The sequence below is a fragment of the Chiloscyllium plagiosum genome, chromosome 3 (assembly GCF_004010195.1).
Source record: "Chiloscyllium plagiosum isolate BGI_BamShark_2017 chromosome 3, ASM401019v2, whole genome shotgun sequence".
NCBI classification, from domain to species: domain Eukaryota; kingdom Metazoa; phylum Chordata; class Chondrichthyes; order Orectolobiformes; family Hemiscylliidae; genus Chiloscyllium; species Chiloscyllium plagiosum.
In genome coordinates this window covers 38,025,304-38,047,871 of record NC_057712.1, presented here as the reverse complement: position 1 = coordinate 38,047,871, position 22,568 = coordinate 38,025,304, and the positions used below count along the sequence as shown (strand labels likewise).

The 22,568-nt window shown below is 39.8% G+C and overlaps 1 protein-coding gene across 3 annotated transcripts in view; it reads left to right on the top strand.

Moving 5' to 3' along the window:
• LOC122542453 (signal-induced proliferation-associated 1-like protein 2) overlaps positions 1-22,568 on the top strand; it is a 557,075-nt gene that overhangs the window by 204,402 nt on the left and 330,105 nt on the right. For all 3 annotated transcript variants that reach the window (XM_043680159.1, XM_043680169.1, XM_043680179.1), the window contains exons 3-4: positions 9,870-10,003; positions 18,027-18,215. In XM_043680159.1, the coding sequence (XP_043536094.1) occupies positions 9,870-10,003; positions 18,027-18,215 (323 nt within the window). The remainder of the gene's footprint in view (positions 1-9,869; positions 10,004-18,026; positions 18,216-22,568) is intronic.

Sequence of the window (22,568 nt, the reverse complement as noted above, 5' to 3'; positions counted from 1 at the left end):
TTCAACAGATTTCGTTAACAGATCACATGGGTTTGTATTCGGGCAGGGGTAACATAATTATGATTCTCCATTTGGAATATTGTTTCACCTCCTAGGAAACATTTTAAAGCCTAATCACCTCTCAAATTTCTGCCTTCATAACAAAGTAATGAAAAGCACTATCCACGTATAACTTTTCACCTCTAATCACAGTCAGGGGAATGAGCACTCCATAAGTCCTCTTTCTGGATATTGGGAATCAATTTATGTTGCACAATATGTGGATTCTGTCCATGCTCTTAAAATAGCACACTGGAAAGCATAGCTTTTACAGTTTCACGTAGATACTAATTATTCTTTCGCTAGACAGTGCTGATGCATGCAAATAAATATCTGGAGTATTGCTGGAAAGGCATAGCTATGCAGTCAAATTTGGTCAAATTCATCTCTCAGGACAGATAAAAAACAGCCAGTACAGGAATACCAAATATTGCTTAACATGCTTGTCATGGAGAATATACCAGGGAACTGGTGACTCCATGCTTTGGTTCAATTCAAAAAGGCCTGGAAATGCTCCTTTTTCCTGCCAAGGACTAGTGGCTAAATATAAGTAGATTCAGCTTGTAAATAAATATTTGTGTAATTTGATTTGGAGATGCCGGTATTGGACTGGGGTGGACAAAGTTAAAATCACATAGCACCAGGTTATAGTCCTGACAGGTTTATTCGGAAGCACGAGCTTTTGAAGTGCTGCTCCTTCATCAGGTTGTTGTGGAGCATAAGATTGTAAGTCACAGAATTTATAGCAAAAAGTTTAGTGTGATGCAACTGAAGTTATATATTGAATAACACCTGATTTGTTTGTTACGTCTCTCATCTTTTAGAATGACCATGTTGGTTTCAGTTCTTTCGTATGTAAATCTCAAAACTTTTGTTTAAAGTTACATTCTCAAGAGAACTTTAACAATAGGTGCCATGTCCGCTCAGATAATGTATTGAAGGTGTGAGGTGCCCTGTGTGTGAGGCTGTCTGTGCCCCAATGTTCAGACTGATTCTATTTCTAAAAAAGGGATTTACGGAATCATACATGGATTAATGCAGTTTTTGAGCAAAATACAATGTAATTTTGCAAGTACAAATTCACCCCACAAGTGTATATGTGTATGTGTGTGTGGGGATATGAGTGTCTGTGAGAGTGTGTGTATGTGTGAGAGGGTAAAGGGGTATAAGTCTGTGAGAGGGTGTGTGGGTGTGGATATAGATGTATATGTGTGAGCATGTGAGAGGGAAGTGTGTGTGTGTGTATAGTGCAGTGGGGTCACCTGTAGTGTGACATGAACCCAAGGTCCCGGTTGAGCCTGTCCCCATGGGTACTGAACTTCGCTATCAGCCTCTGCTTGGCTACTTTGCGTGGTTGCCTGTCCTGAAGGCTGTGTAAATTGAGCTGCAAAGATACGTTATCTTTCCTCCTTTTAGGGTTTGAAGTTTTATAGGAAAATGTTGAACAAAAATCTTGAAGTTTAACTAATTTTTTTCAAGCTAATTAAATACCTGTTCAAATGAAAGTCAATTCTGAGCAGTTTTTTTGATTTCTTTAAATCCAGATAAATATTCACTTTCCAACTTATGAGTAACTTTTTAGTCAACGTAAAGTATTTCAGGTATTCAGAATTATCATGAAGTGTTGGAATAGGACTTTCTTTCTCAGATAGCTTGTCAGCATGTTATGGATTTCTACCATTTGTTTTAACTGTATGATTTAGCACTGCTGTTTGTTTTCTTTTCTTCATCCTCCCTGAGGTCTGATTTTCATCACCAGTGGGGAATGGCAATTGGCAGCACCTTGTTTGGATGGTGTCTACAATTACCGTTTAAGATGTTATTTAAGATGTGAGATTTCTTAATGCTTTGTCAGAGATGTTGTGTCATGTCTCTGGGACAGGTGTGACTTCAGCCCAGCTCTTCTGGCCCAGAGGTAGAAACACTACTCTGGAACCTCAGGAGCCCTTAGTGTTAATGTGAGATATTTTCTAATTAGTCGACTCAAAGATCGTATTACGTATGTCTGGAACAGATGGGGCTTGAACCTGGGCCTCCTGGCTCAGAGGTAGAGACACTTCAACTGCACCACAAGAGCGCTGCTAGAGAGATTCTGTTCTCAGTAAATGATGTCTGCAGGCTTCAATAAGATCACTTACAAGGATTTGTAATCTATGTGATAGGAGTTACTCCACCACTATTCTCATCCTATCACAACAGCTTGTAAATATTTTGATTCTGTCTGTTTGAACTGTTGTGACATATTTCAAGCGCAAGTGACACTTGAACCCAGATCTTCTGGCTCAAAGGTAGGGATGCTGCCACAAGTTTAAATTTACATGGGACTTTGCACCTTGTATCCTCATTGATGAACTAAGTATTATATTGATAAAATGCTATTTTAAAATGAGCATGGGCTACTGGATGAGAAATTACCTTGTAGAATCTTAATGGTGTACATAGATGACAACAAATAATTGGTCTACACCTCAGATTATGGAGTGTAAAATTCCATGACATTAATATCCACAAATCTTTGTTGTGACCAATGTTTAGTTCTGGCTAGTCTTAACTGCAATTACAATGCAACACCAGTCATTGCAAGTCCTGTGGGTAATACAGGAAATGGATGATGCTTGTTTAATTATGCAATAAAATACTGCAGTAAATACAACTTTTGAAATTCAGAATCTGAATTATTTCGATCTGTTTCCCCATTACTGCTTTAAAAGTTAAATTTTAAAGAAATAGAAGTGCTTTTTAAGGCCAATTACCAAGTTAGGATGTGGAGGAGAAGAGTGATATGACTGAATGCGAATATATTGTATCATTTTAAACTTGTTAATAGGTTTCATTACTTTTCTATTTTTAAAATCAAAATTTTTCTTTGCAAAAGATGTACAATTTCAGACATTAGTAATTTTTTTTATTTTAGTGTATTATAGGAAATCTGTCTGACCTGTCTGCAAATTGCTCATTGCTCTTTAGCTTTTGACTTCTATTTATTGACTGAAATGGTCATTATTAGAGTCATCAAATGTGCTCTGTTTGATCTACTGTAACCTGAGTAATTTCATTTTTAGCAGCTGTATGTTAGGATTTGCAACATTTCTTGCTGTTGGAGCACCAAGACTTTTAAATCACTTCAGGGCAGCTCATGGGCAGTATATTAGTTCAGTTTCTGTTCTTTTCTTAATAACACTGACACTTGTTTGTTCCTTCACAGGTGTGGGTGTTGCTTGCTAAACTAGCATTGATTGCCCTTCCCTAATTGCCCTGTAAAAGATTGTGGTAGCTGTCGTCTTAAACTACTGCAACCTTAGGGTGGAGGTACATTTACATTGGAGTTAGGAAGGAACACTTAATTCAGAAACCGTGAAGGGACAGCAATATTGTTCCAAATAAGGATGATGTGTCACTTGGAGGAGAACTTTCAGCTTGTGATGCTGCATGCATTGACTGTCCTTGTATCTGTGGCAGAGGTTTTGGGTGTAGAAGGTGCTATTAAAGGATCTTTGGTGACTTATTGTAATGCATCTTGTAGATTGTGCACCCTACTCCAACTATGGGTCTATGGTGTGTTAGGGATGGTTTTCTGGAATAATACATTGAGGAGCTAACTAGAGAAAGGGCCACCTTAGACTGGGTATTATGCATTGAGAACGGAATAATTGGTACAGTCATTGTGAGAGATCCCTTGGGGATGAGTAACCATAATATGACAAATATTCATCTAGACAGAGCGAGAGAGGTACAAAAACAGAAATTGTTGAAAAACTCAGCAGGTCTGGCAGCATTTGTGGAGAGACAGCACAGAATATTTGGCTCCGGTGACCCTTCTGATTTCCAGTTCCTTTGATTTTTTTTAGTTTAGTGTTTAGCTCACTGCTGCATTTCTTCCATGGGTTCTGAAGAAGGGTCACTGGGCTTGAAATGTTAATTCTGCTTTCTTCCAACAGGGTGTCAAATCTGCTGAGATTTTCCAGCACTTTCTGTTTTTGATTCTGATTTCCAGCATCTGCAGCTCTTCTGGTTTTTCGTCTGGGAGAGAGAAGGAATTAATTCTGAGATGAGGGTCCTGAATTTTAAGAAGGGTAACTATGATGGTATGAACATGAGTTGGCTATAATGTATTGGGAAATGTTACTGAAAGGAATAACAGTGGATAGACAGTGGCAAACATACAAAAGGCAAATGCGGGTGAACTACTAGAATCGTTAATTCCTGTCTGGCACAAGAGTGCAAAGAGAAACTGGCCATACCATGGCTTACGAGGGAAGTCAGGGGTAGTGTCAGATGCAAAAAAAGAGGCATACAAATTGTCAAGAGAAAAGAATAGACTGAGGATTGGGGATGGTTTAGAAATCAAAAAAAGAGGAACAAAGGATCGATTAACAAAGGAAAATAGAATATGATATAAGCTTGAAGAAAAAAAATTAAGAACTGACTTTAAAAGTTTCTTTGTTATATAAAGAGAAAACGATTGGTGAAAGCTAATGTAGCTCTCTTACAGTCATAAACAGGGGAATTTAAAATTAGTATTAGGTTTTATTATCAGCTGCACTCAGTTGAGGGATGCATGAGTATAGTGAAAAATGTACAATGTCGACATTTTCAACACCATCTTAGGTACAAATATGCCTTGGTACAAAATCTTAGGCATAAACTAGAAAAGTGAAGAAGTAAAGTTACATACCTTGGCTCCACCATCACGGACAGTCTCTCCCTGAACTCTCAGATCAACAATGGATTGGACGAACAGCCTCAACATTCGTCAGGCTGACAAAAAGAGCCTGGGAGAACAGAAAGCTGATGACTCTCACCAAAGTTGCAGTCTACAGGGCCTGCGTTCTCTGCACACTGCTATACGGCAGCAAGACCTGGAGCTTCTACTCCAGACGATTGGAGTCTCGACGCCTTCCACCTTTGCAGCCTGAAATGCATCTTGGATGTTAAGTCGACTGGTCTGCGCCCAGATACCCAGCCTCTTCCACCGATGCTGGCTGGGCCACGTACACTACATGTCAAACGGGAGGATCCCAAAAGACCTGTTGTACGGCGAACTGACCACTGGCAAGAGAGAACAAGGGCAGCCCCATCTTTGTTTCAAAGATGTCTGCAAGAGAGACATAAAGTTACTGAACATGAGTGTCAAGAGTTGGGAGGACATTGCAAGTGATTGCTCTCGCTGGAGGCTGGAATTCCACAGAAGTCCAAAACGAGGAGAAAAGAAGCTGACTCTTGCTGCTGAAGAGAAACGCACCCGCCGATAAAACAGCACAAGACAGCACCTTCAATTACATTTGCTGCAGCCGAGAATGCCACTCCCATGTGGGCCTCTACTGCCACAACAGATGCCGCACCACCAAAAAAGATTGAAGCGAGGTAAACCCAAACGCAGATCTGTGGTCTTGCAAGACTAACAGATGCCAGTACTACGGTCTTTGTAAAGTAGAGAAAAACAATTAAAGCAGAGGAGTCCGGGCCAGGCTTCGCCTCGAGGCTGGGTAGGGGGGGTTCCGGGCTGGGCCGGGCGTCGCCTGAAGGCTGGGGAGTCTGGACCGGGCTTTGCCTTGAGACCGGGGAGTCTGGGCAGGGCTTTGCCTCAAGACTGGGGGAGTCTGGGCAGGGCTTTGCCTTGAGACCGGGCAGTCTGGGCAGGGCTTTGCCTCGAGACCGGGCAGTCTGGGCAGGGCTTTACCTTGAGACCGGGTGAGTCTGGGCAGGGCTTTGCCTCGAGACTGGGCAGTCTGGGCAGGGCTTTACCTTGAGACTGGGATCTGGGCTTTGCCTCGAGGCTGGGAGTCTGGGCCGGCCTTCGCCTTGAGGCTGGGAGACCGGGCTTCGCCTCGAGGTCGGGAGTCCGGACCGGGCTTCGCCTCGAGGCCGGGAGTCCGGGCCGGGCTTCGCCTCGAGGCCGGGAGTCCGGGCCGGGCTTCGCCTCGAGGCCGGGGGTCCGGGCCGGGCTTCGCCTCGAGGCCGGGGGTCCGGGCCGGGCTTCGCCTCGGGGCCGGGGGTCCGGGCCGGGCTTCGCCTCGAGGCCGGGGGTCCGGGCCGGGCTTCGCCTCGAGGCCGGGGGTCCGGGCCGGGCTTTGTCTGAGGCCAGGAGTCTGGGATTCGCCTCAAGGCTGGGAGACTGGGCTTTGCCTCAGGGCGGGGCTTCGAATTGAGGCCAGGAGTCTGGGCTTCACCTTGAGGCGAGGAGACTGGGCTTCGCCTTGAGGCTGGGAGTCTGGGCCGGGCTTCGCTGGAGTTCACATTGAATTCCCACTGGCTCAACGCATGGCCACTGATGCTGTCTGAGGATGGGAGGTAAGTAGAAAGAAAACAAAAATGAAAAGAACAAAAACAAAGAGAAGGAGTGAACGGAGTTCTGACTCAGGAGCCCAACTCTGTCATCATCTTGACAAATATCTTGAATTTGTGATGATGAACAAAGAAATTGCTGTCAAACCAAATTCATACTTCACTTCTACTTTCACAAAGGAGGATACAAACAACGGACTAGTGATGATGTGGAGCACAGAATTTGGTGAGAGGGAAGAACTGAAGCAAACTATATTGTAGAAAAATGGTGTTGTGGAAATTGATGGGGTTGAAGGCTGATAAATCTTCAGAGTCGAGAGTGTAGTGCTGGAAAAGCACAGCAGATCAGGCAGCATCCGAGGGGGAGGAGGAGAATTGACGTTTCGGGCAAGAACCCTTCATCAGGAGTCCTCACTTTGTCTCCCTGATAAATTCCCAGGCCTTAGTAATCTACATCACAGTGTACTTAAGAAGTGACCGTAAAAATAGTGTATGCGTTAGTGATCCACTTCCAAGATTGTTTCGGCTCTGGAATAGTTCCTACAGTTGGTGGGTAACTTAGGTGACCCCACTGCTTAAAAATGGAGACGGAGAGTTAACGGGAAATTAAACACCAGTGGATCAGTATTAGTATTGGGGAAGTTGCTAGAATCTATTATCAAAATCTTTTCAGAAGAGCACCTAGAAAACTATGTTGAGGCCAAAACATTGTGTTTTCAAGGAGGAGATAAATCTAGCTCTCGTGGCTAAAAACGGTCAAGGGATATGTGGGGAGGGCGACAGGGTCAGGGTATTGAGCTCAGTGATCAAGCATGATCATAATGAATGGCTGAGCAGGCATGAGGGGTCAAATGGCCTACTCTTCCTATCATCTATGTTTATATTCCGTGGTCTGTTATTAGTTCTTTGTCCAGTCTTGCAGAGCTTCACATGACAATATTTATAAATGAAGCAAGAATGGCTCAGAGAAATTCTCAGAAAGCGGGAAAACGCAGTAAATGTTCTAAACTCCCAGGGAGTTGAGTTCATGTTAATGTTGCTGCAGCCAGTTCTGTCAACTGTGTCTCACTTGGTACCACTCTCATCTCTGTGCTGCACTGTTAGAGGTGCTGTGTTTTGGGAGAGCCATTCTAAGGTCGACATTTGTTAGCTTGGATAAATATGAAAAATCCCATGGTGCTATGTTGAAGAAGAGCAAGTCTGTGTGTCTCATACATACTTAGAGATTAGAGTCATAGAATCATAGAGATGTGCAGCATGGAAACAGACCCTTTGGTCCAACCTGTCCATACCAACCAGATATCTCAACCCAATCTAGTCCCACCTGCCAGCACCTGGCCCATATTCCTCCAAACCCTTCCTATTCATATACCCATCCAAATGCCTTTGCTGGAGAATCTCAATAGGTCTGGCAACAATTGTTGAGAGAAAAACAGGGTTAACTTTTCGAGTCAGAAATAACCCTTTAGAAGAGAAGAGTTCTGAGGAAGAGTCATACTGGACTTGAAATAGTAACTCTGTTTCTCTCTCCACAGATGCTGCCAGACCTGCTGAGTTTCTCCAGCATTCTGTTTCAGATTTTCAACATCTGCAGTAGTTTGCTTTTATTTCATGTATGTCTAATATTGGTCAATATGTAATCCTCAAGCAACATCATAAAACAGAATAACTGATTGTTATCAGTGATTTTCATGGAAGATTGCTGCATGCAAATAGACTGGTTTTTCTTCTTTTACAACATATTGTACTTCTTTTCAACTTAGAGTCATAGAGATGTACAGCATGAAAACAGACCCTTCGGCCCAACCCGTCATGCCGACCCGATATCCTAAGTTAATCTAGTGTCATTTGCCAGCACTTGGCCCATATCCCTCAAACCCTTCCTATTCATATACCCATCCAGATGTCTTTTAAATGTTGTAACTGTACCAACCTCCACCACTTCCTCTGACGGTGAAGCCTTTTGAGATGTTCAATGATCACGGAAAGACTATCCAAATGCTAGTTTTCTTTTGCAGTTTTACCATCATGAACATGTTGACTTTGCACGTGTCTGTCACATGATACAAGGAGGTTCAATTGCAATCTTAAGTTTAAACAGAGCAGAGTGAATCATACACTTTGTGCATGCGATTTTTGTTTTGTTGCAGAAATATGGGCTTGGAAAATGAGGAGCATGTTCTAGAACTTGAGCTGAGAAACCTATTGGCTTGTAGTCATCAAATTAAGGTTCCATTTCCTAGATGTATTTATAAATAGCCCTTTGCACATTTTCTGTATATATAAAGACAAAATACTTCATAAAATGTATCTGCTAGTGAATTTCTGGAATCTTTGTTGGAGATAGAATGCTTTCATTAGTATTAATGCAATTCACAGTGCCTATTAAATTTGCATTTTAGGAAATTGTTACCTTCCTTATGCTTTGTGTCCTGAAAGATGATATATAGGTTAAGTTACGACACTGAATCCTGAGAATTCTGAATTCTTATCATTTGGTCAAGTTTCTATAGCATAATGTGAAAGAAGGACGGGTTGTTAGTTTAATAGAAGCAACATGCTGTTTGAAACATTATATGTATCTAGCATAATATAGGACTGTTCTCTGAACAGATAGCTTACAAGGAAGCGCCAGAGCCCAAATACAGATTAACCTTACTGATGATTTGGCAAACGGCTGCAAAGTTGAGCTTCTGTTATTGACTGTACATTGAAGCATAAAGTGTCATCTAATAAACCAAAAAGAAAAACATGATTTTTGGTTTTTTAATGCAATATTGATGTTACTTTTAATTCATAAAGAATCGGCTGAGTGGAAATACAATATTTCAATAAAATAGATTGGTAGGCTAACTCAGTTTATGTTTGATCAAAGAATAATTTAAATTAGTGTATTTTAGGTTTTTTTTGGTCTATATTGGTCCTATATTGGTCCTATGAGACAGTTCCAGAAGGTGATTTAGACAGTGTCAGAATAAAATGCTTACTCCATCCAGGGTCAGCTGTGACTCAGTTGGTAGCATTCTTCTCTTGGATCTGTAAGATTATGGGTTTAAAATCCAAGAGCAGAAAGTCAAGTTGACATTAGAATCATAGATTGGTTTTGGAAGGAGGCCATTTGACCTATTATGTCTATGTTGACATGCTAAAGGAATAATGCTGCATGATCATGAGTTGAATAGACCATGGATGTTAAGTAGTTGCAAAGTTCCAAAGATGGTCTACACCTGAGAGGTATTAGCTGGAAAAAAAACTCAGCAAATTGGGGAGTATCTGTGTAGAGAGAGAAAAATGGAGTTAATGTTTCAGATCTGCAGCGTTTCTTCATTGCTGACTTCCGATCCAAGATGACAGACCTGAAATGTGACAGCACAGATGTGCTTTGACATGCCGAGTTTATCCAGCATTTTAGGCTTTAATTTCTGATTTCCTGTACCTCCAATGTTCTTTTTGCTAAGTTATTTGCTGTTATTTTGCAGCATGTATATTCAGTTGTTCATGCACTCACACTTGCTTTATGTCTCAGCCTCCCAATTGTTTTACAGAACATCAAAACTACTTTGGAACAGATGAAAGTCTAGGTCCTGTGGCGGTCAGCATCCGGAGGGAGAAGCTAGATGAATCAAAGGAGAAAGATGGGCTACAGTACAACTATCGCATAGCTTTCCGGACCAGCGAAGTGAGATTCTAAATCTATTGCTATGTAGTTTTGAAAGAAACTTGCAACATAGACTAGAGAATGTTTTAAAATTGGAATTAAAACCTGAACTGACATTACAGCCAGCACTGTATATTAATTATCCTTACTCATATATTCAGCCATTATTTTTTTCCATAAACAATGTGGTGGAGGGATTTCACCATCTCTGAAAACATTTGTGCTTATGTGCTAGTAATTTGCATTTTTGAACATCCTGCATTCTATTGGTGATGCCTCATTCTGAAAGTACACCCAGTTATAGATAGACATAGAGGTGTACAGCACGGAAACATACCCTTCAGTCCAACTCATCCTTACTGACTAACGTCAGCATTTGGCCATATTCCTCGAAAGGAATGAATTTCTTCCTATTCCTATACCCATCCAGATGCCTTTTAAATGTTATATTTGTACCAGCCTCCACCACTTCCTCAGGCAGCTTCTTCCATACATTGCACCACCATCTGCATGAACAGGGTGCCCCTCAGGCCCTTTTTAAATCTTTCTCCCATCACCATTAAACCAAACCTTCTAGTTTTGGATTCCCTCACCCCAGGGAAAAAACCTTGTCAATTCACCCAATCCATGCCCCTCATGATTTTATAAACCTCTATAAAGTCACCCCTCAGCCTCTGGCGTTCTGTAGAAAATAGCCCCAGTCTATTCAGTGTCTCCCCTTAGCTCAAACCCTCTATAACCCTGGCAACATCTTTGTAAATCTTTTCTGAATCTTTTCAAGTTTCACAACATTCTTTCTATAGCAGGGAGACCAGAATTGCACGCAGTACTCCAAAAGTGGCCTAAACAATATCCAGTACAGTCACAACTGAGACAGCACGGTGGCTCTATTGTTAGCACTGCTACCTCCCGGGTTCGATTCCGGTCTCGGGCGACTGTCAGTGTGGAGTTTGCATATTCTCCTCATGTCTGCGTGGGTTTCCACTGGGTGTTCTGGTTTCCTCCCAGTTCCAAAAGATGTGCAGGTCAGGTAAATTGGCTATGCTTAATTGCCCATAGTGTTCAGTGCATTAGTCAGGGGTAATAGTAGGGAAATTAGTCTGGGTGGGTTACACTTCGGAGGGTTGGTGTGGACTTGTTGGGCCAAAGGGCGTGTTTCCACACAGTAGGGAATCAAGTCTGATAATCTAAAAGAAAAATGACTTCCCAATTCCTTTACTCAGTGTACTGATCAATAAAGGAAAGCATACCAAACGCTGCCTTCACTATCCTATCTACCTGTGACTTCACTTTCAAGAAACTATGAACCTGCACTCAAGGTGTCTTTGTTCATCAACACTCCCCAGGACCTTACCATTAAGTAAATAAGCCCTGCCCTGATTAGCCTTTCCATAATGCAGCACTTCACATTTATCTGAATTAAATTTCATCTGCCACTCCTTGGCCCATTAGCCCATCTCATCAAGATCCATTGTACTCTGAGGTAACCTCCTTCATTGTCCACTACACCACCAATTTTGGTGTCATCTACTAACCATAATCCTATATTCACATCCAGATCATTTACATAAATGATAAAAAGCAGCAGACCCAGTGCTGATCCTTGTGGCACATCACTGGTCACAGGCTGAAAAGCAATGCTCCACCACCAACCTCTGACATCTACTTTTGAGCCAGTTCTGCATCTAAAGGGCTAGTTCTCTGTGTATTCCATGTTAACATTGCTAACCAGTCTATCGTGAGGCACCTTGTTGAATGCCTTACTGAAGTCCATATAGATCACATCCACCGCTCTGCCCTCATCAATCCTCTTTGTTACTTCTTCAAAAATCCAAATCAAGTTAGTGAGACATGATTTCCCATGTACAAAGTCATATAGAGTCATGGAGATGTACAGCACAGAAACAGACCCTTTGGTCCAATTTGTCCATGCCACCCAGTCCCATTTGCCAGCACTTGGCCCATATCCCTCAACCTTCCTATTCATACACCCGTCCCAATGCCTTTTAAATGCTGTAATTGTACCAGCCGCCACTATTTACTCTGGCAGCTCATTCCATACGCCCACCACCTTCTGCATGGCATTTAGGTCCCTTTTAAGTTTTTCCCTCCTCACCCTAAACCTATACCCTCCACTTCTGGATTCCCCTACCCCAGGGAAAAGGCTTGTTTATTTACCCTGTCCATGCCCCTCATGATTTTGTAAACCTCTGTGAGGTCACCTCTCAGCCTCCGAAGTTCCATGTAATACAGCCCCAGCCTATTCAACCTCTCCCTCTTGCTCAAACCCTCCAACCCTGGCAACATCCTTTTAAATCTTTTCTGAACCCTTTCGAGTTTCATAACATCCTTTCTATTGGAGGGAGTGTTTTGATATACAGGAGATAGCTTCATTTTATAACCAGTTTTGGAGTCCAGTTGTGTTGAAAAGGTGTGTGTTTTATTTTTCATGACATCCTGGAAAGTTTCCCAAAATCAGTTTGATGGTTGTTTGGAGATTTCATTTGATATTCTTTAAAATAGCTACCAATTTTATTATTCTGATTGTTCAAATGAATCAAATTTTGTACACATTGATGTTGTGGGATTGGACAGTTTTGCTTTTGGCCCATGCCTGTTTGCTTCTAATAGGCTGCGGTTAACTTTACTTTTGATCTCTAGCAAGATTCTAGATTGGCGTTGAATGTCCTTCTCATTTGGCTGTTCTATCTCATTACAGTGTCTTTGGACATTGTATGACTTTTAGCAGTGTGTAAAATGACACTGTCAAAAGGATCAACATGGCCATCTTAATTATCAAGAACAATAGTTTGATTGTCCCAGGTTAAATGTTCCAGTTTTAAAGCAAACCTCCAGTTTCAGTTCTTCCAAGAAGCGTGCTTCCAGGTGACAACCACACTGTCATGTCTTGTTTGAAATATGCTCACTCTTAGGGACTATGGGCTACTTTTGACCATCTCATCATCATATCTGATGGCAAGAAAAGTATCTTGATATTCAGAAATGTACAAATTGTGTTCCTAATCTTAAGTCGAAAAGTATGGTGCTGGAAAAGCAGGTCAGGCAGCATCCAAGGATCAGAAGAGTCGACATTTTGGGCATATGCCCTTCATCAGGAACCTTGAGACCAATCTCAGCTTGCTGCAGCTCCTTATAAATTAGAATTAGCACTGATGCATAACATGACTTACCTGGTTTTGACTCATTAATATTTTTACTGCCATACTGTAGATGCATTTTCTAGGAACTTGACTATTTCAAGCATTGTCCTCCTAAAGATGGTATTACCTTTTCTTCATTGCCTCTGATTCCACAGAAGCATAGTATTTAAAGAAATTGAATTTGTACTTTCCTTCTTCCCTAGAGAGCAAAGATTGGTAGCCTTCCCTCTTGTAGGAAATGGTATTGCAAATCAAAATCCTGACTGGGGTTTGGATTTAGACCTTGTATTTAAGAACTTGTACTTCAACATCACGTTATGTTAGTGAACAAGGTTTAAATAGCTGTAGTATTGCAATTATTATTCAATACTCAAGATGCCCTAAAGAAACCAGATAATTTGACTTAGCAATGCTTTTTCCTGCGATCAAAAGATTTTTAATTAATGAAACCATTTTCTGCATGAATAATGACAACAAAATTTCTATTCAGCAATAATCTGATGGTGCCATAAATTAGTCTTCTGGAGAAAATATAAAGAGGCCAGCTTTTCCTGTTAAGTTTCTCTCTGCTCTGCCCGCCGTCCCCCTCCCCAAAACCCCCTATTAATGTTGTCATCAAAGTGTAGGTTAGTGTTCTGATACTCCAAACAAATGCCCTTAGGTTTTACTTCAGAACAACACTTTCTTGAAAGCTTGATGCCCTTGTACAAATAAACTGGATAGGGGGTTTTCTCGCAACTCTCATTGCATATTTTACAAACTTGCTTTTGGAAGTTAGTCTACCTAAGCCTCTATCAAAGCAGAAATGAGACTCTGTGTGACCCTTCCTATATTAAATGTATGATACTGCAGATTAACAGTTCAAATAAATATTTTAATATATGCTAGATTTTGTTCATGCCAAATTGTTGCCCTTGAAGTACATTGACATTATGATTTAAAGGAAAAATATGAGATTAGATTATATTCTATGAATATACAGCTGTAAATTGCTTTGGTTAGTTTTTTTTTTGAGGTGGCAGCAACTTCTATTAGTTAGATACAACAAAATATTGCAACTAATTCATCAACTTAAATTACATGATCTTAAATTATTTATTAAACATTACCAGTATGGTAGTCAGTGACACAGCATCAGCTGTGGAACAGGAGTGACAGTCACGTTTCAGAGTTTGCAACTGAGCTGGGTTTAATCCAGTTTTGAACAAGGATCGCCATCACCTTTTTCTGAATCTTCATTGTTGTGTTTGGTGATTGAAGAGTAAGACTAATCATATACAAATCAAATTGATGTGCTTTAAGACCAAGATTTTCTTTAGGGTCAAAATATAATGGTTTTCCTTATTCATGGGACCACAATGCATAGCCATATTTTACTAACGAAAGTGTAGGGAGAGATGTTTCTAAGATATTCTAGTCATTTCTTTGTCCTCATAGTCCTGTAGTTTCAATGACCAGTGCAAAATCCAATTGAACAGGCAAAGAGAGAAAAAATTGTAAACCCAAAATAGCGTGGTGCTGTGGGAGAGATGAGTTTATGATGGAAGTTTTCTGTCAGAGTTTATCAGAAGGAGGCATACATAATTGAGGTTCAGCTGTGCACACAATTGGCAATTCCAGCACAAATTGCATTCAAAATTGTACCCATTTTGAAAAGCGATTTTCTGTCCAAATTTTTGCTCCAGCTCATTTACATACTGCAGAACACAGTCTGCTTTAAAACACTTCAATCTGGCTCTGTTTTAAATTGTTTTAAAGAACATAGATTGCTGCAAAAAACATTACTTGGCATATTTGAATGTTGACTTCATAAAATCTGATTTATAAGACCACATGACCATTAAATATAGGAGCACAATTAAGGTTTTTGGCCCATATGAGTCTGCTTCAACATTCGATTATGGCTGATATGTTTCTGAAACCTAATCTCCTGCTTTCTCCCGGTAACTCTTGATTCACATATTAATCGAGAGCCTGTCTAACTGTACCTTTATTACACTCAATGACTTGGTCTCTGCCCATTTCTGTAGTAATGGGTCCTTGGATTCACCATCCTCTGGCTGATTGGGTTTATCACAAAAACAAACTTTTAAATCCATATCAATAAACCACCTGTGAGTAATCTGAAATTAAATCAATGAAAATGCCATCTTTTTTTGTAAAAAGTCAAGATTGAGATAATAATAATCTGTAGCAGACTTTTGGGGAAAAAGAACCTTTTAAAATGTATCTGTTTGTGTCCCTGTGCCAAAACATTTTAGCATAATTAGTGGAAATTCCCAGTCGCAATTAACTTGCAGTTTGGGCACAGCCAGTATTCTAACAACATTTACTTCTCGTGCAGTCTCTTTAAATCAATGCAAATGATAGTGAAAATTCTACATGCTGAACAGATTTTTTTTATTCAAAATTCCACCATCTTGAGTGCTGGTTACATAAATTATGATCGAACTGCACGAGAGTGCATTTAAACAGAAATGCCACATCAAAAGTTTATTCTTAAGGATGTATGTTTTTATATATTGCACATCTGTGTATTTAGCAATGGCAAGTGAAAGATTGTCAAGTGTTCATTTTACATTTGGCAAGGTCAGCATTTTTGCTCATCTCTAATTATCACAGAGAAGGTTTGATGATGAGTTGCCTTCCTGAATTGCTGCAGCCCCTGTGCTGTAGTAACATTCACAGTATTATTGGGAGGGAGTTGTAGGGCATTGTCCGAATGATAGTGAAGGAATGATGATATATTTATTTGTTAGGATGGTGTTTGTTCTTCTATGCAGTGAAGATTGTGGGTTTAGAAGATGCTGTGAAGGAGCCTTACCAGTTTTCAGTAGTGCATCTTGTGGATGGCATTCACTGGTGCCACTGAGCACCAATAATAGAGGCAGTGCACTTGTAACGTAGAAGGTGGGAAACCAGTCAAATGAAACATTGAATGGTGTTTAGCGTCTTGAATGCTATTGCATTCATTCAGCAAGTGGGGTATATTCATCATATTTTTAAATAGAGATCGCAGTTGCTCAGAGCCTCTGTTTCTCACGCATAATGGTGAGAGATGTTTGATCTAACAAAATCTGCTACTTTCATTGTTCTTTGTATTGTGAGACATATTTCCTCATTATAGCTTGGTATCAAAACCCAAAAGATAAGGCTAGTATTAAAAAATGTTTATTTCCTGAATTGCAGCATTGTGTTTGTGATTAAGTATATTTAACTTTTCAAAACTCTAGTTGCACATATAAGCTAGACAACATATATTTCTGATAGCTTCTTCAATCTTGGGTTTTCTACATACTGACCCCTTCTTTGTCATAATATAGATCACAAAGTAAGATCTGTAATTATGATTTCAACTCTAATCAGAGTAATGGTGCAATGATTTCAGTTTTTTTTTTGTCCCTGAATATCCCGCACTACTTCTTACTGAACTTTTATTAATTTAAATATTTATGGAAGACTTTGGATACCCCTTTGGTTTAGATGCCAATCTTATCATATTCTCTCTTTGCCCCCCTCTTTTTTTTTTCCCGTCCGGCTGAACTTACTGGAGTCAGTCTGGTTTTCACTTGCGTTATCAACCTTACATTTGTCATGTGGACAAAGTGAGGACTGCAGGTGCTGAAGATCAGATTGGAAAAGTGTGGCACTGGAAAAGCGCAGTAGGTCAGGCAGCATCTGAGGAGCAGGAGAATTGACATTTTGGGCATAAGCCTTTCATCAGAAATGCCACACTTCTCAACTAACATCTGTCATGTGCCACCTTTTCTCTTTGATTTTATTCTTCACCTCTTTCATGAACCAGGGGCTCTGCCTTTGGTGCCTTTACCTCTGTGGGAAGGCACTTCCTCTGAATCAGAGCCATTTCCTCTTTAACTGCAATTAACTTTGCAACTCTTGCCACATAATTCATAACACTCTGAAAATGACTCTTCTCTGATAAAATATTTTTATGGTAATTTGCTCTGAACCTTTCTCCATAGTTTCTGTAAATCTTATGATATGGTAGCAACATGACCAGAAAATGCAACTCCAGTGTTTGCACATATTTGCTAACAACACCCAACTGTATGTCATCAACATTTCTATTGGAACTTGCATTGTTACTAATTTATAAGTCAACTCAGTCAACATCTCATACTACAAGCAAAATCTTCCCCCAAGTTTTGGAAATACCAAAACCACCATCTTTAATCCCTACTACAAACTGTTCCTTGGAACCAGTACCAATTCCCCCCTCTAATTGAGCTCTATCCTAATTGCCATATGTTTAACCTCAAGAGAGCTTTCTTCTGTACCACCACTAAGACCACGTACTTCTTCCTTTCTTTCATAAATAGGCATTGTTTCTTTTAACTGAAGTGGAACAGCTGTGAAAAGAGGAGCACTGCAGGCAACAGAGAGGCAAGGAGTCTGAGTATGCGGCTGCAAAGAAATCACAAGCAACAGGGAGGCAGGGATGGGTAGGCACAGATGAAAGAAAATCCAGGAACATAAGAAATAGAAACCTTTAAGACAGCCTTTACGGTCAAGAAAATCAGGGTGATCTTCTACTTCAGCTATACTTTCCATGCTATCACTTGATTTGCTGAGCAACCAAAACTATACACCTCAGACTTGAATATATTCAACAATTGAGGATCTCTGACTCTCTGCAAAGCAAATTCTAAAGGTTTTCAACCCTTTGTATGGAGTCATTTATCCCAATCTATCTTAAATATCTGACCCCTTGTTCTGTCTCTCCAGGCTGAAGGTGCATCTTCCCAACATTTAACTTGTCAAGCTATTGCTGAATTTTGTATGCTTATATATTGATTGTATAATCGTAAAAGGATATAGTTCCCAACTTGAAACATTGTTTTTTTTTCCCCTTCTGTTTTTAGCTTTCCACTCTGAGAGGTGCTGTGCTAGAAGATGCTGTGCCATCTACAGCTCGACATGGCACAGCTCGAGGTTTGCCCATGAAGGAGGTACTGGAATATGTGATTCCTGAGGTGAATATCCAGTGCCTTAGGGTAGCTTCAAATTCTCCCAAAGTAATGGAACAGTTGCTGAAACTCGATGAACAAGGGGTAAGTTTTCAAACTATAAAGTGAACCTGATTGGCTCAAGTCTGTCTTTTACTTAAAAAGAGAACAATCCGTGTTGAATTATTGCTGGAACAATGAGCAGATTGCAAACCTCTGAATGAGCAAGCAACAAGCAGATGGGGACACCGACATTGAGCAATTAGTAAGCAGTAACACATGTTGAAAAAGACTGAAATAAGCTTTTGTAAATGTTTACAACCATAATCTCTTCCAGTAATGCACAACTTCAAGCTCAGAACAAACATAGAAACTTCCAAATTTATTGAAAAAGTTAATAGGCCTGTAAAAAGTTTGGCTTTTACTTGTTTCAGGACACTAATCCCTCAATTGTTTTCCATATATTGCACTGAATGACGTGTTTCTCGGAAATTTTGCCATTGTTTCATTATTATGTTTTACTACTTTATATGATTAGAGCAAGTATATTTTGTTTAATTATGTAAATTTGAAAGAGAACTCAAAAGCATCCAGCAGAAATAAGAGTTATCAAAAAAACAAGAGGTTGTGTCGAATTGTATGATTGTTGAAATTTGAAATGATCTCGTGAGGAAAGAAAGTTTAAAGAACAATTACTCCTTATATTTGTATTGTTGTTTTTAATGTAATGAATTATTCTAGTGCACTTCATAAAACAAAAGTGGATACCAAGCCAATGTGAAATGGAGGGTTAGAATGGTTTTGGGAGGGGATTCAGAGTTTAGGGTAGAGGTAGTGGAAACCGTGATCAGCAACTTCTCTTTATCTGAATGAATGCAACATTTATAACAAGATGAATGAATTGATAGTACAAATAAGAATAAGGATATGATGGCCATTGTAGAAATGTGGTTTCTAGGTGACTGAGATTGGCACCTGAATATTCAAGGGTTTTTCACATTTTTGAAGGCCAGGAAGAAAAGAAGAGGAGGTCGTGAGTCACTCTATTAATAAAAGATGAGATCAGTTCTATAGTGAGAAAAGATCTTGACTCAGAAGATTAAGATTGGATGAAGATGAGAGAATGGGTGGGAGTATTTAGGCCCCTAACAGGACCCACATATTAGGACTGCTCATAAATGCTGGCCTTTCTAGTCGTACTTGCACGCAAGAGGGAGTATACATGGCTTCTGATGTATTACATTTTCTGGATTGCCCCTTCCACATGTTTTGTGGTCTATCATAAAGACTGTTTGGTAAGACCAGAGTCAATTTCGTCTTCAGCTGGTTACAACAGTTCAATACGATAAATGTTTAGTGACTCTTGTTGGTATCTGTTTGGTTGTTTGTAGTGTACAGTAGCTTCAGACAAAGTAAAAAGGAGGGTGATCAATCCATAACTTGGAATACGTGCATACTGAGTTTGTTAGATTTTAAAAATGTGGAAAATCGAAATCTTGAAATAGGAAAAAAAAGTCTACTTATATATTCTATTAATAAGTTTAAAACTGGTTGATGCCAAAGCAGTAGTAGATATGTCTACTTATTTATCTTCTATCTCCCTGAGAAATTCCATACAAACTGTTAAAGTTCCTTGTAAAGTGATCTCCGTGGAATAGACTCTTTCGAGAAAGCATTGGGAAACCTAAAAAGCCAATCCCTGAATGGATTTAAAAAAAAATCAAAAGGGGTGAAGTTAAAAATCACTGTGGTTGTACCAGACTATAGAGCTGCTCTCTAATTATACAGAGATGATAGGTGGTGGTTTAATGTGAGGGTCACCATGCCTCAGGCAAGGGGAGATATTGAGAAGGACAGTCTTTCATGGTGCCCTCAGTTGGTACAAGAATTGAGCCCATGCAAATGGTATCATACTGCATCACAAACCTGCTGTGCAGCCAACGAGCTAACCTGAGCTTGTCTTTTTTTTTTGTCACTTGACAGGAGGTAATAAAATAGATTATATAATTTGTTCAAAAATTACACATAGGTTCCGAAAGGGTTAACCAAAAATGATAAAATGAAGAGCTATTGCCCTGTGGATTGAATTAGTGTTACCATAATAACAGCATTATATGCCAGCAATGACTGATTAACCTGTCTCCTTATATGATTAAGATATTGGGGAATTTCACAAGGAAGTAAAGGGTGTGATACATTCTGATGACAATTAGATTGTGAGAACAGGTTCAATTTTATCATTAAACTTTAGTAGTTGAGTAAAGACTACTATAGCATTTCATGCCTGAAATATGCTCAAAAGGCAGTCCATTGTTCAACAGAGCATAATGAAAAGCTGAACTGTTCAAAGTCTGATAAATAATTCACAGCTGTCTATGCATTATAAGTATAGAGATTTATCTGCCTTGCATAATCCTTATCCTGTTCATTTGTTGAATTGCTGTATTCATACTGATTCAATTCAATCAGATGCTTGGCTGACATGAATAGTTCACCAAATAGCACAACATCACATTTATCCGGTAAATAGGAAATTGGTTCGAAAAATAGTTGCGCTGTTGATTCATTTTAGCAGACAGAAAATTTTGTTGGTATTTAAGTCAGACATTTTGCATTCAGCTTAATTTGTGGAGTGTTTATAATTATTTTTAACAATGGAAAAATATTGTTAATTTTAAGTTGTTTTACAAAGCAATGTCGTACTTTGGAAAATACTTATGGCAGGGTTAGTACAATTCAATGCATCTGAATAATTATGGGATCTGGATGCTATAGTCGAGTTCATTACGCTTCATGGATTACTGTAACGTGGAACCATTGTTTGAAACCAGTCAGATTAACATTAGTTGAGGACCGCTCTTTAGGGTTTGACCTTCTTGAGAACATCTGTGTTCAGATTTGCTTTAACTCAGCTCATTGTTTTCTCATGGCTGAACTGTCTGGTATTTCAAGTACCAGTGCTGTGACATCAGCTGTTGATGATTCCAAGTTGTTGGCTGCCACTGGCTCCACATCTCTCATTAAAATCAGACTATCTTTCAATTGCTGCATATAAATTCCCTTGGGCCCAGCTGCAATCAGAGGGAAATTTGATCTACTCATCGTTTATTTGATGAAAAACTCATGATTATCCATACCTGGGTGGTGAATACAGGCCAAGGCAATAAACGAAAATACCAAAGAACTTTGGATGCTGGAAATCAGAAATAGAAACAGACATTTGTGGAAACACCCAGCAGGTCTGGCAGCATCTCTGGGGAGAATTAATATTTTGGGACGTTAGTTCTGCTTTCTCTCCAAAGATGCTGTCAGATCTGCTGAGTTTTTCCATAAATTCCTGTTTTTGTTTCCAAGGAGATAAACTTCATTTCAAAACCATCTTTCAGCTTTTTTGAAACAAGCAAATTGACCTCCTCAGTAAAATGACTTATTGTAAAATTGAGCACCAACAAAAGTCGAAGATTTCTTTTTGAATCTCTTGTCCTTGTCACTGTAACTTGACAAATGGCATGTTGCTGTCTCCTCTTGTACAATGAACAGAATGGTTGTTGCCTATGGTAGCAAGTTACTTAATTCACTAAGTGAATGAATTCCACACGACATGGTTCCCTCTCAAAATTTTAAGACACCCAGGAATGGAAAGTAAATGTTGTGTGGCTGAAATCACCCCCACATCCCAAGAAAAGAAGAAAGTACGTTTTTTAACTATTTACTTTGTCTAATTTTATGGTATAATCAGTTTGTTTAGAGTCCTATCAGAGAGGGACATCTTGAGTATGGGTGTTTCAGTGGTTCCTTATTTTTCCAATTGAGGTTGGAACAGGTAAGGTTTAAACCAAGACAGATCAGAGGAATGGTTGGATTGATACCAAGCTTGGAGTAAAACACCAGTTAATTGTAAGAGAAGAGAAATAATGAGAGATGCTAAAATTTTAGTTTCTGTGGAAAAGAATGACTGAGCTTGTTGACTCTTAATTTCAGTGTGATGAGGGTAAATGGAAGATAGTGAAGAATGATGAATTTATAACCAACAAGGAAGGAGACATCAAAACATGTGAATATTGTCATTGAGTAGGATTACTTATTGACAACAAAATTTCTTCTATTCAATCAAGCAGAAGAGAGCTGTGAAAGAGCCTTCATTGATGGGTTGGGGCAATATGAAGATCAGAGAAGTTTTGAAAGGCAAATGGGTGTCTCTAAAGAGGGAATTGTTCTTCTTAGCCTTAGCTTTGCACTGCATGAGATGTGTGTATTATATTTGAGGTCAGAGGAAATGGCAAGGCCAAGAATTCAATACACGGAGTGACACCGAACAATTCTTCCGCCGCCTTCGCCTCCGTGCCTTCTTCTTCAATCAAGACTCTCGCCCACCCTCTGACGACCCCTTCTCCCACCTCCAACACACCCCGTCCACCTGGACACCCCGTGCTGGCCTCCTACCTGCCCTCGACCTCT